The 18123-nt window shown below is 36.3% G+C and overlaps 1 protein-coding gene across 20 annotated transcripts in view; it reads right to left on the bottom strand.

The window, feature by feature from the left end:
- Positions 1 to 18123, bottom strand: part of DST (dystonin) — a 308980-nt gene that overhangs the window by 122801 nt on the left and 168056 nt on the right. For 11 of the 20 annotated variants that reach the window (XM_061989537.1, XM_061989540.1, XM_061989538.1 and 8 more), the window contains 10 exons: positions 17735 to 17918; positions 16609 to 16766; positions 15691 to 15869; positions 15346 to 15484; positions 14325 to 14518; positions 11911 to 12073; positions 11193 to 11276; positions 10992 to 11099; positions 10116 to 10214; positions 6927 to 8528 (listed from right to left, as the gene is read on the bottom strand). In XM_061989537.1, coding sequence (XP_061845521.1) covers positions 6927 to 8528; positions 10116 to 10214; positions 10992 to 11099; positions 11193 to 11276; positions 11911 to 12073; positions 14325 to 14518; positions 15346 to 15484; positions 15691 to 15869; positions 16609 to 16766; positions 17735 to 17918 — 2910 coding nt within the window. The remainder of the gene's footprint in view (positions 1 to 6926; positions 8529 to 10115; positions 10215 to 10991; positions 11100 to 11192; positions 11277 to 11910; positions 12074 to 14324; positions 14519 to 15345; positions 15485 to 15690; positions 15870 to 16608; positions 16767 to 17734; positions 17919 to 18123) is intronic. The other 9 variants (XM_061989556.1, XM_061989548.1, XM_061989558.1 and 6 more) reach the window with 1 other exon arrangement.

The raw sequence follows: 18123 nt of genomic DNA, 5'->3' as shown, positions 1-18123 counted from the left end.
TCAAACAAGGCCTTCAGGTAAAGACTGAACACATAGCCTGCCTTTTGAAATGATAAATTTGCCTAAGCTCATCCATAAATTTCAACTTTGTAACAAGTAATACCTAATTTCTGTGGTTTATACTAATTAGTGGTTTGTACTAATTACTTTCACAGTGACTCATGAGTATGCTGGAAAACACCATTTATGATTTTTCATAAGAGCCATCATAGGTCTTTTCCTTGACTTGAATGGGTTTTAAAGCAGGCCCCAAAATGAGTAAGAATATCTTTGTCCCTTCACGAATTATAGTAAAGACTGGAAATTCCTGTTTTCATGGGCTGAGCTGCTTCTAACAATCGCAGCCCAGTGTGGCAATCGAAAACAGCTCTCTCTAAAGCTTCTTTGTAGGTTAACTTGTTCTTTGTTTTGGGGCACGTTAAAACTTTACCATATAGCTGTTCATCTTTCATCTTTGTAGCTGTGACAGCATCAATAATACCACTCTTAATTGCATCTTCCATTGTTAATCTGGAATGAGATTTTGGCTCTATCAAGCCACCAGTCAAGTACTGATACTCCAGGCAGCGCATGCCCATTTCTTTGTCTATGGCATTTAAATGCATAGCTTCAACTGCCGACATAACCGTGTTCCTTACAGGGTGAATGATCCCAGTAAAGATCAGTTCACACTGCTGGATTTGCTTGGCACAAACATCATCGATTAGCTCCCTTTGCAAAGCTTCTGAAACACTGTACTTTTTCCCCGTAAATGGATCAATTATGCCTCCTGTACTAACCTGAGCTTCAAGACATCGAAGGGCAGTAACTCTATCTACCAAGTTTTTGCGTGAGGCTTTTAAGACTGGAATTCTTTCATTGGTTTCAGAAAGCCAGAATCCTGCAATGGGACTGTTTAAATCTCTATTTGGCTGTGAACTGCTAGCTAAAATATCACCAAACTCATTAACTGTCATTAAACCCTCCTTATATTTATTGACTAATGCTCTGCTAATTCTACCCTGATTTAAGGTCTCCTCAATATTAAACTGTACACCAGTTTTAAGATCTGTAAGCAAAAGAAAAGAATTGCCATCAGAGTCAAAAAATGTTGACTCCTTCCAATCAAATTCCCGTTTTGAAAGCTCAAGATACGTAGCTTTATCAATAGAATTTTTTATATAACCCTCATATGAAGTCATTTCAGCTCCTGTTTCGACATCTACTACAGAAATTCTATGACTTTTCTCTGCTGATGGGCTGCTTATTTTCCTTTCACCAACTGGAAGCAGAAAGCACTTACTGCTTACACTGAACAAACACATTTTCAGCAAATCACAGTAGTACATCACTTTCCTGTTGTTTGGATTGTGAAAACACTTTGCATTACTAGAAGGTTCATGTAGAAATTTTAGAATAGTGTTATTAAGCAAGCCAAGCTGCACAGCTGTTTCTGGAGGAACACGGACACTTCTTACAGGATCAATGACCCCCCCACTTGCAATTTGAGCCTCAAGGATATTTTTACCTTTTTGTCTTTCTAAGAGTCGAGCTTCCATAGCCTGATACACAGAGATCACTTTCCCAGAACAGCAATAGCCCAAGACAGCTTTCTCTGCCTCAAGTAGTCTAATCCTGAATTCATTTTCTGCAAGACCTCTAATAACTGAATCATCTACAGAGAATGTGTGACCCGTTGTGGGATCAATGATAAAACCAGTAGCTGCTTGGGCTTCTAAAAATGCTAATGCCAATGCTTTTCCTATGATTCTTCTCTTTGCTGCTGAAGCAAAAGAAAGTATCTCTTTGGTGGATTCAAGGTACAGCCCAGCTATAGCTGTAGGTTTAGTTAAAAACTTTTCAAGACATTTCTGAACCTCATCAACAGTTTTCTGTCCTGAAAGGATCTGCTCGACCGTAAGCCTGTCTAGAAGTTTAACTTCAGTCAACTGTCTGGCAGTGACATCCCGTCGGAGACCTTGGAATTTAATATTGTCATATTCTTCTGTAAAATATTCCAACTGAGTATCATCATCAACAGTATCCAAAATCTCTTCCCCTAAGAAAGAGCTCATCTTTGCAAAGTCTTCTTTCCTAAACCCTTCGGATGCTTTGTATCCCTCAAACATTCTCTCTTCGTTACCACAAGTCTTGTCATTTTCTTGGTTTAATGTTGTGACTTCAACATGCATGTCATACTGCTTGTTCTTCACTATCTGTAAACAGGAATTTTTTGACACAGTGAGAAATACATCTGCAGAACTATGCTGTACATAATTCACTTCTAAATCCACCACCAGAGACACAAAAGGGAGAAGTTGAATGGAAGTCAGAAAGGAGAACTGCTACCAGCACTGGAGAGCAGAGAAATAGAGATAGCTAGAGTTTTGAAGTGCATTTGCCATTTCAAATATTTATTCAATAACAGGAGTATGACTAAGCAAGAGTAACCCTTGAGATCACTAAGTTGACAAGGTGACAAACAACTAAAGATTATTTTGACCAATAATGATACAACAGTGTATGTGGATTCCCATTTCCAACACAAACTTTTAAAACAATGTTTCTCAGATATTAACAAACCTGCTACAAAGGTCTAATGAAAAGATTTTTGTGTCATATATGAACGAAGGGGTTCCCTTCACCAAGGTAGGAACGTAAGAAACACTGGAGAGAATGAAGAATAGTGATAATGCATAACTAAACCAGATAGACTAGCAGAAACCAGCACTAGGAAGGCAAACCTTCATAAAACACAGTGTGTACCTCCAAGGGATGCACTTTTACCACTTCTAATTCATGTTTCATATCTTCTCCATGTCTAATAGTTTGTCTGGAACTGTGAAGGTTCCTGTTTCTCAGTTTGTCCCTTTCAGATATTCCAGAGATTTGGCTTGCTTTATCAAAAGTTATCTGGAACTGTGTACTCATTTGAGAAACAAATTCTGTAAAAGACTGTGGGTTTGAATCTTCTGCCAGTGACTGGTTTATTCTTGATACCTGGAACTGTACCTCTCTCGGTATTGTATCATCAGCACTCACGTACAATGTATTTCCTTCTATTTGATCAGATTTAAAACTTGATCTCTCATGTTTCTGCCTTAACAAAGGTGAGCTAGGTTTTGCATGTGGAGGAAGCTGTTGACATTCTCTAGGTGCAATGTCACTTGGGTAACTGAAATCATTCCCTCTTCTCTCACAGCTCAATTTAAATCCAGAATCTTGGAATGTATTATTTTGATGAACTTCATTCTGAAACAAAAGAAACCTGTGTTCACTATCCCTAGACTGCAGATTCACCTTCTGTTTCAAGCTCTCAACTGTGCGTTTCTGCACTTCCAACTCTTCCTCAAGTTTCCTGCACTGTTGGTGATAGTCCATTTCAGCTTGCTTCCCTTGCTGTAGCTGTTCATGACATTTTCTAAGCCTTTCTTGCAGATCTTCCATTTGCATCTTGTACAACATGATGTTTTCCTCAGCCATATGCTTTTCCTGCTGAAGAGCAACACATTCTAGTTTTATGCCAGAAATGTCCTTTTCAGTGATGCTATGGGATTCCAGCAATTTTTCAACTTTTTTCCTAAACTCCTCTGCAGAATGCTTAAACTTAATGGATTCCTCCTGAAACAGAACCATCTTCTTGCGTGCCATTTGTTCATCCAGAGTCTTCTGATGGAGTTCATCCTGTAATTTTTTTAATTTACTACTTAGTTCTTGGATATGAGCTTGTTGCAGTTCTATCTTCTGCTCATTCATTCTCTTCTCCATTGTTAGAGTATTCATTTGAGCATTTAGGTTTTTAACCTCCCGGTCAATAGTTAGGGTGGAAGCAGCTTGCTTCTCACATTTTTGTTTATACTCGCTAGCTAAGTCCTTTGTTTTTGCCAGATCAACTTCTAAGTTTTTGATTTTACATATGAATTCTTGCTCAATTATTGTTTGCTTGTGCAATTGCTCATTTGTTGTGCGCAGTTGCTCTTTGAAACCATCTGCTAAGGCTTTTAAGGCATCGTTTTTCCTCTGAATACTTTGTTTTTCCAAAGTAATCTTCTCTGATTCAGACTGAATTTGCTTCATCAGTAGTTTTGTTTCACTGTTACATTTATTAAGGTCCTCTATCTTTCGTTTCAATGTTTCTGACATCTGATTACTTTTGGCTAATTCATTCTTTAGCAATTGAATTTCCTGCTGGTTTTCCTTCTCTACTTTTGTTTTTTGAACCAACTGTTCTTGAATTTTCCTATATTGGTCTTGAAGATTATTTGCTTCTCCTTTGCAAGACTGTGTTCGGTGTTCCGCTGCCAGCTTCTCTTTTTGAAGAGAATTTATTTGTGAATTCAAATGTTTAATAGTGGTTTCAGTTTTTGTCTGTGATCTAGTTAATTCCTCTACTTCTCTTTTTAGCTGTGTCTTTTCTTGATGAATAGATTTCAGCTCCTCCTGATAGTTCATGTTGATTTTCTTAAGATCTATAGCTTCTTGCATTACCTCTTCAGCTTTACCTGTGGTTCTGTGTAGCTGCTTGTCCAGTTCTTTCAACTGCTGCAAATATCCTTTCTCCACTTGTTCTTTTTCCTCCAATTTAATTTTTAGGCATTTAAGTTCACTATTGACATTATCTAGTTTTTCTTTTAATAAACAAGACTTTTCTTCTGTTGATGATTTCTGAAGCTCAATTTCATTCAGTTCGTATTTCAGGTCTTTAATAGTTTTGTCAGCTTTTTTGTTAGCAAGGGTTAGCTCATCAATCTTCTGTTTAAGCTGTTCTACTTTTCTGGCTTCTTGTTTCTTCTGGAAACTTGTATTTTCGGAATCAGTCCTACACTGGCTGTCTTGCCCAGCTGCAAAAGTTGGTAGGCAAGTTTCTCTAGTTACAGAGTATCTGCCTTCAGTTTTTTCTCTTCCTTGCAGCTTTATTTCTGATAGGTTCCCTTTAAATTCAAGATTTTGTTCCATTTGCTTTATCAGTTTCATAAGTTTCTCTTCTCCTTCTGTTTTTTTCTTCAGCTCCTGTATTAAGGTTTTTTTCTGTTGTTCTAAATCATGAAGATCTTTTCTTCTTAGATGCTCTTCAAGGTTTCTTCTGGTAAAGGTGCTTTCTTCTACTTGAGTTCGAAAAGCACGGAGGTTTCCTTCTAGTACACTTCTTTGAGTCTCTGCCTGAATAATGAGCTGCCTTACACACTCCAACTCGTGCTGTGCATCTACTTTCTCTTTCTCAATGCTCTCTAGATCTATACGACACTGCTTTGCCTCTTGTTCAGCTTTGCTCTTCTGAAGACAGATCTCTTCCATTTCTTTTTGCTGTCTCCTCCGCTCTTTTTCTGCAGCGTCCCTCACTTTAGGGAGCTCCTGTTCCACTTGCAATTTCTGTTTCTTCATATCCTCCAACATCTCCTCTAGTGTTTTTACCTTTCCCATGAGTTTTTTGTTCTCATTGATTGTGCTATTCTGCTGAGCCATTAGATCTGAAAATGCCTCACGTGCTGATGCTTCCTTATTCTTTAAAATCTGCAAAAGAATGAGACATATTGGGGTTTTCTTGTAATATTGCACACAAACTATCTTAGGCTCTTTGAATTGCAGAATGGAAAATACTTACTCATATATATATGGTACATCCAGAAAGTAGGACGAGCAGTTCCCACCACCATCACCTTATCTTGAAGGCTTCATTAGCCAAATATGAAGCCCTTCAGAAAGACATCCACAAAGCGAAGAAATCCTGAAGCCTCTCACTTCAGTCAGATGTCTCTTAGCAGTAAGCAGCATCAAACAACTTGCATATGCTTTTTCTCCAAACAAATAGGTAAAGCAAACAGTGAGTCAAACACCATATGCAAGAATTCCCAAGGAGAAAATGGCCTACTGTTTCTGGATCAGTTCAGCAGGACACCAAAGACAGATTTCATGCTTGCAAGCAAAAATAACAGAAGTTTGTAAATGCCCTCCAAGAAAAGAAACAGTATCTAGAGAGAGATCAGATGCATCAGCTCCAGAAAGAGAAGTAGCTAAATCCCAGTACAGGTATGCTCTGCAGCATGCTCCACAGTCCCAACGTCTCCACTGGCTCAGCTGGGGGACTGGTAAGAGCACAGCTACTCTGCAGTGTAGACAGTGTTGTAAGTATAAACATGGCAATTTAGAAAATCCTGGTGAAAACCAGTCAGCTAGTAGTCTCTGTAGGTCAGCACATCAAGGGAAACTCTTATAAGTATACATAATGATGTATCCATCACCAGTAGTAACATGGTTGAAATCATACATACCTTGTCTTCATTAGCACTACTATGGCATTAGTTACCAATTGTGAACTAAAATGAGGTAAAAACACACCTGTTTTCCTATGGTCATACAAACATAGTATGAAGAGTAATTACAGCAGCGTTTTAAATTCAACCAAATGTTGATATAGTTCAAATTTAACAGATTTACTTATTTTTTTCAGACAATATATAAAACTTATTTCCTAAAAGGCTAATGCAAAGGCAGCTTCTGCAGTTCCTCTCCAAATTTCCCGTGTCAAAATTTTGAACAGACCCCAACGGATACAAAACATTTAAACCGGTTTCTTATCAGACATTTATGCTCCCATAGACACAAAATCTCATGTTTGAAAAAGAACTAAAAATACAGTCATAAAACTGTATCTTCTTAGTTTTCATTATTTCTAATTGACATGGCCGAGTATCAGCTGGGTGGAGAAAAGGATGACAATTAAACAGTAACACAAAACAAACATAAAAAGAAATTTATAAGAACTTAAAAAATTTTAGCATCTCAAAGTGCACTCTAATTAATACATCATTAGCACATTCATTGTTTAAATTATGTTCAATCAACTTTAAATCACTTGACATATTTTGAGATTCAAATGTTGATTTAGATTGGTGTAGAATCATTCTTAAATTAACTGTTTCACTTGCATTGCACAAAAACTCTGGTACCTTAATAAGAGCTGTGCTGCTTTTCTCTTCATTATCATTGCCTCTATCTTTTTTCTTCTGTTTCTTTTCAAGTGAGGCTTTTTCCCCTGTTTTTTCACAGAATGTTTTCTGGAGTTGAGTGTTTTTTCCAGGTACTTTTGTGCTATGACCCTTATCTCTACTATCCGTTTCTGCAACTAGCAACAAACCCTGTTCTAACTTGCCTTCTCCACTCCGCTTCTCCCTGCTTATATTTATATTTTCTAAACCATGAACTTTACCCTGTAATATTTTCTTCTCACTTACTTTCTCCTTGTGACTCAAATGGCTTTTTGTTAATCCATAATCCAGTTCTGATAACTGAAAATAATCCTCTCCAGAAATAATGTCTGAGAGGGCTTTTTTTGCATTTAAATCACTGGCATCTCCTAACAATTCTGTGCCTAAAGCTGGATCACTCTCCACAGGTGACATTTCAAAGCCTAATGGATCAGATTCAGATTCTTTGGATGCATAATGATTCTCTGAAATATTTCCTGAAGAAATAGATACACTTTCTTGCATTGTACCCTTGATCTCATTTAGACTTAAATTTGATTTTTCTATGATTTCCTTTCCTGCTGTAAAGTAACTTTCATTCAGAGATGCTCTGTGCAGTTTGTTCTTATCCCTTTCAACACTACCAGAAATGCCTGGATTGCTCACATACTGCAAATTTAGCTTTGTTTTTTCACTTTCATTGTGTGCTGCCAGCTCTCTGGAAAATGATGCACCTTCCACCAAAGGTATTGAAGCCTTTACACCTGAGAGAGAGTCACCTTTTTCACCACACATTTGAAACTCTCTGTCTTCAGAGTTTAAAGTATTATGGATACCACTTCCTGTAAAGCAATGTTCTTCATGCTGACCTGCATAATGAGTTCTTGGTAAAAAATGTTGCCACTGATATTCAGGGCACTGATATTCAGGGTTGATATTCAGGGCACGCTTTCCAGTTTTTGGAGTAATTTCTTTCTTCATTGTTAGCTCAAAATCAGTTTCCAATTGCATCTCACATTCTTCTTTTGTTGAAACATCACTCCCTGCCTTTCTTGATTTTTTTTTTCCTGTGGTTTGGTGTATCCTTTCCACTTTAGGCAACTTCTTTGATACTCCCTCTGTTTTCTGTGTCTCTCCATTGACAATTTGCTCATTTAACATATCACCAGGATCATTAGTTCCACATTCACAGATCCCAGCTGAAACAAAGCTATCTTTTTTGGCATTTCCTTCTTCTTTACTTTGGTTACCAAACCCCATTAAATTATCTTGCTCTGTATGTTCCTTATTTTCTCTGTTGCCACAAATGCTACTTTCTTGACCACTGAAATTTAAGAATTGCTTTAGTGTTCCATCAGTTTTAATTGTGTCATATCTATCTATGTGTAATTTTCTTCTGGCAATCTCCAATTTATTTTTGGTGTGTTTGGGTTTACTGAAAGAGTTATCTTTTTGCAAATATTCCACCAGGTTTTCGTTAGGTGTGTTTTCCTCTCTGAATTCAACAGCTTCATTACATCCCAAACGTTGAAAGACTTCAGCTGACTTCACAGGTTGCTGGAGTTCACTCTCTTCTGGTAAGCTCTGAGCACGACAGCATATTGATTAAACTGAGATATCACAGAAAGTATCTTTTTTGTTATTCCTCATATTCTGTGCATTTTTAATGCCGTTACAAGGAGTAAGGAGGAAGGATTTGCATGGAAGAAAATCTTGGAACAATCACAGACTTCAGAAGTCTGATACCAGAAAAAAAAGTATCATTTCTCCCCTTTGAAAAGGATTATTTGTTTACTGATTTGTTACCCTGATTACAAAGAAAAAAACCATCAAAATATTTTGAAACTGAAAATCTACTTAGGTTATCTTTAAACAAGCTTTCAAAGATTTAGAAGGCTGCTGAAAGGTGGAGGAGGATGGAAGATGAGAGATGTCTGACTTCCAAAATAGCACTCCTGGAGATTCAGAGCAGACTAAAACCAAAAAAATTATCCATTTGTGCCTGAAGAATGAGAAGCCTATTGTGAACCTGTTCACAGCTTTCTTGATTCTTGCTTCAATTCTTGTTCTTTGTTTGACTTTTTATCCTGATACTGCTATCACTACTAGCCACACTAAATCCTCAGTTATAATGCCTACTTATCAAGAAACATTATATATTTCTATCGGTATGCTCCACCACTTCTTAATGCACAAAGATACATGCTGTTAGTGCTACAGTTTGTCCAGAGGTATTGAAAAGCAAGAAAAGCCAATAAAGACAGAGTCAGCACCAGAATTACGTAACATTCATTTAAGAACTCTATTTTTTCTGTAATAACATTAAAATTTATACCCTTACAAGAGTGTTCTCCAATTTCATGTAATTTAGATAGGACTACACTGAGTATGTGCACAATTAATTATAGGACTACATTTAATACAGCATTATTCTAGAAATATGCACTATATAGATTATACTAAAACACTGTGGTCCTTAAAGAATTACTAAATAATCTCTTTAAGAGAGAAACATTTCAACAAACAGTGAAGATTTTAAAAACAGGTTTTTTCCCCTCAATTATTTGGAAGATGGATTCTACACTGAGCATGTATTTTGAGTAATTTGTTTGCTCAGTTTCAGTAACTCACTCTTATTAAAAATATTCAACACTACACATAAATAAAATGCTGTTTGATCCCAAAGAATCAATACAGTAGGAAGGTAAAAAGAAATCTAAACATGTCAAAGATACTTAAGAAATTAGTTAAAAGGACATCTCCCTGTTTAAAGAACTCCCTTATATGTTGCTAAGTGTACCAGAATGCATACTATGGAATATTAAGTCCTGCATCCTACATATCAATGGTATCTACACACTAAGTTTAACCTCATCTTAATGTCTGCATTTATCCAAAAGATCAAGCCCTAAAATATTGAAGTACTAAAATGTACATAGGCATATCTCCATCCAAATTTACCGAATCATATGATTATTCCAGATGGGAGAATTGGTAAAATGTATGGATGATATTTGATTTTGCTTATCTGAATGATAATATAACAGTCCTACGTTCCTGCATAAAGTGCAGGATATAAGAAATTTTAATCTTTCTTATATACTGCTAAATTCCAACAAGTGTATAGCTTTTTGTTCTTTTTGCTTGGTTGGCTGCCAGGTGATGACTTACCTCTTCCTCTTCCAGTCTTTTCAGAGAGTCACCTGCAAACTTAATGTATTGGGTCATCAAGGTCACTAAGGCAGTGTAACGAGTCCGTAAATCCATGAACTGCAGAGAAACAAAGGCCAGTGGCAGATGGAGGTGGAGATACAAGGAAACATTCCTATTAAGCTTCAAAGAAGTGATGAACACTACTCTAGAATCTACCCCAATTTTAATTTCAAAATCCTAATTGTGGAATTCAAAGTCCTAATTTTGATTCCAAGGTTGAAAGCCATCAATAGAGTGCACTTGCACAAATAAATGCTAAAGATATGTTAGGAAAACCATCAGAAGAAGAAACAGAAGACAATGTTTTGACTTCACAGTGACATTCTTTCCTGTGTAAGAACAGGTTATAAGAGGCACAAACATTGCCAGTCACTATTCTTCTCTAACAACTAGCAGGGAGAGCTTTATTTTTCCTGCCCAAATGAGGCTGACTTACCTTGCACCTGTCAAAGCGTTCCGATTTGGTGCAGGGGGGTTGGACTAGATGATTTCTAAAGGTCCCTTCCTACCATTCTAAGATTCTATGATTCTATCACAGCAAAGATATACACTCCCATAGTTTACTGTGATCAAGATCCAGCCCAGAAGTAGTTCTGAACAGTTTTACTGAGGTGCATTTTCCATGTAGCTTTTCATAACAAGCAATATACTGTCTTTTTATCTAAATACTGCATATTGACTAAGAGAATATTTACCACATCATACATCTATAGAGAAAAAACAATCTTCCTTGGGTTAACACTAGTTAATCATTAAAATCCCACTCTTGTGTTAACTTTGTTTTAAGCAAAGATGCAAAAAACCATGTCTTCCTGCCATAAGAAATCCATTTACCTCTTGAATAATGAAGTCTGATGAGCTTTGCATTCTTCGGCGCTTCACCGGAGACTTTTGTTGGGAGTCAACCATAGCTCTGTAGGTCATAGTCTGCAACTCATAGTCCTGTAAAAAGAGAAAACGGTCAAAATGATTGGTATTCCATGTGACACTGATACAAAAAAAAAACCCAACTCTAAATATAATGTTTTTCTTTACCTTCACTGCAGATGAGTATTGTTCTGAATACTTCTGGCATTCATCTATTTTGCTTTGTTTCATTTCAATCTCAGAAATCAGCATCTGTAAAATATTAATTGACATCTTAATTGTAAAAAGTTATTTTTATTGATACTGTTATTAGCATTTCTACTTTATCTAACATGATGAAATTTACATAATATGCTGATTTCCATGTGCACACAAGCTTATGTCCTGGGTTACAGCACAGAAGCACTGAAAAAAACCCTGCCAGGTTTAATAGCTGATAAGTTCACTTAAAACAACATCAGAACTATATCATTTTGTGCATATAATTTTTTACTCTGTCTCTTATTTAACTTGCATTTTCTTCTTGCAGGAGACAGATGTTGCATTTAGTTCTGCTTCCATGAAAGTATTTCTATGTCCATAAATATCAACAGTAGTACTGAATAAGGAGAGTTCAGAATTTCAGACTTCATTCTTCTTGCAGATTTGAAAACCCAAACAATCTGGTCTATAAAATGGTAATAGTCTGTAAGTGATAAACTCATATTATCTGCATTATAAACATAAAACTATAAAAGCTGGTGATGACTTGGAATTTTACAGTAAGGGCTGAGGGGATATAAGCACCTCATATCAAGATATAAGACTGACACTGCTGGGTTAAACTGATATTTTAGTTCTTTAGTCATTACAGCAGTGCTTTCCTATAGTGAGACCTCTTTCGTACCTTATGTTGGTTCAGCTGTTTAGCCAATGCTTTGCTGTTTTCTGGATGGAGTTCTTGAATCTTTTGCTGAGTATCTTCCACTTGTTGAATCCAAGTGTCCAAAGAATTGTAAGTATCTTTGTAATACTTCAGAGATTTATTAATACCTTCTAAGTCACGCAACCTGATTTTATTTTACAAGATAAATCAAAGAAGAGAAAATTAATATTAAAGATAAAACATACAACACGAAGCCAAATCCAGCTTTATAGGCTTTGGATGCCTAAGTTCCTAGTCCATGCTATAAAAATAGTCAAACAGTAAATGGTAACTAAACAGTAAATTAACTTTTCAAACACCATAATTTCCATCTCAATGAAGCCTTTTCATTTGTCATAAATGAAACCCACAAGAGACTCTGCTAAAGACAAAACTCTGCATATATTCCCATTAGTGAGCTAACCTGCTTGAAACTCCATAAACACAGAAAACCCTGAGCAAGAGGGACAGCTCACAACAGCAATTAATTCTGACATTAAGATGTGTTAGTATTTCAAATGTGACCTATGTGAATCAGGGAGGAATGTGCTATGTTGTGCTGGAGTTGAGCAGCATTTCATCACACCTTCTGTGCATCCCACTAAATTAGTTACACTAAAACTAAAGCCTTTAAATATTCTAATATGCAAAAGCAATTGATCCCATAAGTCGATTTTTAAAATATGTTTTTGACTTGAAAAGATTGAAAATGGTTTCCATACTAATGAGAATACTGACAGTTTTTCTTTCATGATCCTTATACTGTTACTTTAAAGATCATATAAACATGACCAATCCAAAAGACTGCAAGATAAACAAACTTATTAAATGACTTTTTATTGTTTGGCTTGGAATAAATACTTTGAATCACTCTAGTATTGTTCTTACGATCCCAAAAAAGAGACTGAAAAAAGCAAGCAAAGAAAACCATATTGCTCAGGTTTCATACTTAAGCATGAAAAAGAGAAAGGATCATGATAACTGTAGCAAATATTTGTACATACTATTTGTATAATGTTCACCAGTGTCAAGTTGTTAGGAAGCAGCAGAATGAACATTTGCAGAAAGCAGCTTGTCTACAGCTCCATGCTGCAACTACCACAATCTGTCCTATTTACACTAGAAGCCACTATGTATTAACAGTCATTTTTCAGCACATTCTACTCAGGACACAGTCCTGTGAGGAGAGTATGTGGGTCATGTTTGCTGTCTGAGGAAATAAGGATCCTTCAGCAAATCATAAAACTACTATTTTATCATTTAAATTATGTCACACCATCAAATGATGAAAAATTTGAGGTGGATTTAAAGCTAGCCATTCTGCAATAAGCTTTTAATGAGTCACCTTTGGCTGAAAGTTAAAAGGAAGATGGACAATGTTAAACGGAGAACTAAAATACACAATTTTAAGTGAATAACTTCAGTACTGTGTCTGAATGGATATTCACCCCTTAGAAAAAGAGGACAAAAATGTTAAAGGTTGTTGACTGAACTTTTAAATCAACAGCACTTTGATGCTCTTGTTCAGGTTATCTATAATGGCAAACTAAAGTACATTTTAAAGGAAATAAATTCAGGCTGTGTAGTATAGACTTCCATAATTTGCCCATACTTCTTCCTTCAGTCTGTACAATTGTGGGTCCTGTACACATGGAAAAGGAACTGTAGATAAGGACAGAAAAGATCTTTCCAGGAATGTCATGTCCAGACAGCTCCTTCAGAATTACAGGTAGGCGTGTTCTGCTGTATCTGCACATCTTTGTAGGCATATGTATTTGTGTAATATTCCCCAATACCATCATGATAGTAACAATGAAGGTCTGAATTTAGAGCCACATCTCAACTGGATATTGAGGCTGAAACCAGTTGCACACCTTAAGAAAATACTGACACTTCACCAGAAGTTACTGTGACAAAATTATCACAGAAGTCAATAGAAGCTAAGGACTTCCAGACTTAGCATTTGAGTCATTAAAAGCAAGTTAACATGAATCCAGCCATAACTGATGAATCAGCTCATTAGTTTAGCCTGTCAGAACTAATTACGTAGAGGAGCAGATGGTATTTACATGGGACAGCAAGTCATTTCTGCAGGGTTTTTTTTTTCCCAAAAGAAAAAAAGACAAATTATTTCTACTGTGTCTCACTAAGTTGTAAGAAAATAAAGTTTCTATATCTTGCTAATATTTTGGTGCTCAACAGTCACAGTCATTTCCTGTGGAGAAGTAAGACAATGATGTCTATCGCACAGAAAAGGTAAGAGTCCTTGCTATTAGCAGGTCACAGGTCAGAAAACTATTATGACCTATTTTAACATTAATTTCTGATCATTTTTCCTCAGAAACAACAAAACCAGCACAAAACATAAACAGATAGTAATAAAAAGTTATACAAACCTATTTTCAATTTGAGAATGAATGTTTTGCCACCTCTCGGCTAACTGATCAACTTTTTCTTTATACCAGTCAAAGTCAAGATCACGTTCCTTGTGCATTTTAAACATCTGATCACTGATCATCTTTGCCTTCTGCAGTTCATCCTCTAAGGCATGGAACACACGTCTCTTCTCATCTACTTCAGATCTCCATTGCTGTCATGTGATAAATGATCAATTGTGATTAACTCTGAAAATGTGACACTACTTTAAAACTGATTATTTAACATCCATAAAATGAATAAATGAAAAACGTTTAAGTATTTTACTTCCAGTTGCTAAAACACTGAAATGGCACCACAGTGGGTCTGAAGCAGCTAATTATCTATGAACTACAAAATAATTCTAAGTAACAGCATCCCCTGCAACACATAGATCAAAACACAGATAGCAAATTAACATGCTTATAACTCGTTTCCAAAAAAAATCATTAGATAGATGCCAATCATTCCATCTTACAGAAAAGTATTATTCATCACTTGCAATATTAAAATGAGGTATATACAGCACACAAAAAATGCTGAACTTCAGTCTTAAGCTTTTTCAAAGGGATTTGTCAAACCTCCAAGGAAACTCTGATTAGTAGCAGGAATGCCACTGTGGTCACATTTATGTAGCAGTATATTTATGTTATTTTAAGCATATGTTACTTTTTTAAGAGAGAAAAAAAAAAACCCAAGCCTTACCCAGAATTAACAAGTGTCACTTGCAAGTTCAGATACTTTAAGGCACTTTCTAATAGTAGGTATGCATATTATTTTAGAATATGCACACAATAATAATGTGCATGCAAACTATCCAATTTCTAATGCTCCAAAGCTGTCATCTTTTTCTGCCAATCCTAATATAGACTTTATTCCAAATACACAAGAGAACTTTCAATACACTACACAGTATAGAAAAACTAAAATAAGTGTTTTAAGACAGATAGTTTTCTTAATCTACTTTTACTTCCCCACGAAAAGCCACCAGACAACTTTTACCTTTAAGGTCCCCATCAGATTTTCAATATTGGTTTTGTCAGCTGTTACTGCCTCTTCTTCACACAACTTAGTTTCATAGAGTTTTACTAATGTTTCTGCTCCTTGGGTGTTCTTCAGCACCAAATTTACAGTTTTTAATCTGAAAAACAGTAACCCCCTGTTAACTGAACCATCAGCAACAACACTCAACACACTCATGTTTTCCAGAATTTTCCTGTCACCCTTTATACAATGTTAACATGTTAACTCTCTTTTCCTTGGTCAGTATTATTCATACTAGTTTCCTTATTTTGAAGAGAATATTGTTGAAGAGAAACATGTGAAGGGAGATGGCCCATTACATACTTATCTATGTAGATAGAAGACATGGAATAAACTTGGTTCATGTTCTGAATAACAACATTGAGCTCAGAGCGCAGAGTGGGGACTGAAGGTGAACCAGCAGCTTGACTGAAAAATTCTTCACATTTGTCTGTGATGACTCCCAAATCATCTTTCAGTCGATCCAGTTCTTTCTTCAGTTTCTATAAAATGAAAAGTGATAGACAATGTCTTTATCTTCCTTACGAGGAAAGGCTGTGGGAACTGGGGCTGTTTAGTCTGGAGGAGACTGTGAGGGGATCTCATTAATATTTACCAATATCTAAATGGTGCGAGTCAGGAGGTTGGGACAGCCCTTTTTTCTGTTGTAACTAGCAACAGGACAAGGGGTAATGGGATGAAGCTGGAACACAACAAGTTCCATTTAAACATAAGAAAAAACTATTTCACTGTTCAGGTGAGGGAGCCCTGGCACAGGCTGCCCAGGGAGGTTGTGGAGACTCCTTCCTTGGAGGTCTTCAAGATCCACCTGGACATGTTCCTGTGACCTGATCTAGGTTGACCTGCTTCTGCAGGGGGGTTGGACTAGATGATCTCTAAAAGTCCCTTCCAACCCTATCATTCTATGATTATACTACATCAATCTGATGTATACTCTACATATCATTATCAGTACAGGTCTACTTTCAATTGGTTCTTTCTAGTGGACACCATTAATTTTTTTTTTTAACAGGAACGTATGCACAAGAGAGAAACTAACAGGGAGTCACCATTTATTGTCATCTTTTTTCTTCCCCTCACAAACACAAGCTTCATCTTTGTCTCTTGTCTTTTCAAGGTGCACTGCAAACCTTCCTGGCTACACTCAAAATGTCTGGATGTATTTGTTTCTTTAAAAAAAGCCTCTCTTGCTAAGTAAAACCACCTGTGTGAAAGGCTCACCTCTTGCTCTGATATCCTTAACATACTTTCATGTACATCATCCCTTTCCATTGGGGTTCGGATCTGCCGTATTAACCGCTCCTCACAACTCTCCAACTGTAGTCTGATATTTCTGACTTCAGAGATGTACAAATTGTAAATAGATTCTTCCTGCTCCTCTGTTGAAAGAAACAAAGCACATGTTAGCAAAGAAAGCCATCACATCATTTTTGCCATTTCTTCTCATGAAACATTTTATAAAGTCAACATTGTACATTCTTTTCATGACTGGCTGAAATTCCATGTGATTCCATTGGCATTCTGGCTATCAGGCAAATTTTAGGAACTCTTACATTTTAGTTAATATTAGATCACCTCCTCAGACACGAAAAACTAGTGTATGTCTTTGACAATTCATCCCAGGCACAGGCATCTCCCCTGTACAGACAGTGCTAAATTCAGTGACTGGTTCTTTCAGTCAGATGATTATCAGGCACAGTACTACAGCAAACCTCTAGGGCTTTTTTCTTTTTTTTAAATCCCCTCTTTCTGACACATAAGGCAACACATCTTTCCTTTGCATAGTGAACTATGCTAGTGCAGTAATCAGCTTTGCACTACTGCATTTCTTTAAGTTATTGCTACTTGACAGTTAGTAAGAACAGCTATTTTAAGCTTTCTGTTCTGATTGTATTCAAAAACAGAGTCAACAGGGCAGTAACTACTTGCCTTATGTGGAGTTAGGAAAATATCTAGGATATTTTTCTTGACTTAACTGTGTGAAAAAAAAAAATCTAATTCTGTTTTTAATTCAAGAAAGTAACCAAGTTGCATTCCTAACATTCAGAAACAAGGAAGGTGTGACTAAACAGTGAGCTGTAGTGCACATAATAAATTGTAGGCTCCATATATTAATACATTCATATTTTTACATTGTTCAATAGATAATAAAGTTTAAAAAAACTTTGAGCTTCTGTACAATGTAATTGTGTACATTGTTAAAATGATGACTGTTCAGAAGAACTGAGGTATAACAATATCAAAATGATAAAACAAGTAATTGAGCTTATACTTAGAGAGAAATTTTATCAAGAAGTACACTCTCTCTCGTGAGGGCATCTTTCTATCATTCTCAGCAAAGTTTCACCTCTTTCTGCAGATTTCAGAAGCTCTTGATAGTATTGTTTGCAAACATCAACATCTCTTTCCAGCTGTGCTGTATCAGAGCTTGTGAAGATTTTGGACTCCTGGCTATCTTCCACAAAGTCATCAAATCGGGACTGCAAGTTGCTTAGAACCTGTTGATGTTCACCTGGCAGCATTGTCTTTATCTGCAAAAGATTATAAATCCGAGGCATGGTCAGCACCAAAACATCAATTCACACAGTCCCTTTAACACTTTTTGTCAATGAACAATATTGACCAACTATTAAGTCAGTAAGTCAAAGAACTGAGGTTCTGAAAGGTTTCTGTTTCTAAGCTGGTGTCCACATGACAGGTGATAGTTTACAATCCCTAGAAAATCCTTCTGCATCT

Source organism: Colius striatus, chromosome 2 (genome assembly GCF_028858725.1).
Source record: "Colius striatus isolate bColStr4 chromosome 2, bColStr4.1.hap1, whole genome shotgun sequence".
NCBI lineage: Eukaryota > Metazoa > Chordata > Aves > Coliiformes > Coliidae > Colius > Colius striatus.
This window is presented reverse-complemented; position numbering and strand designations above follow the sequence as displayed.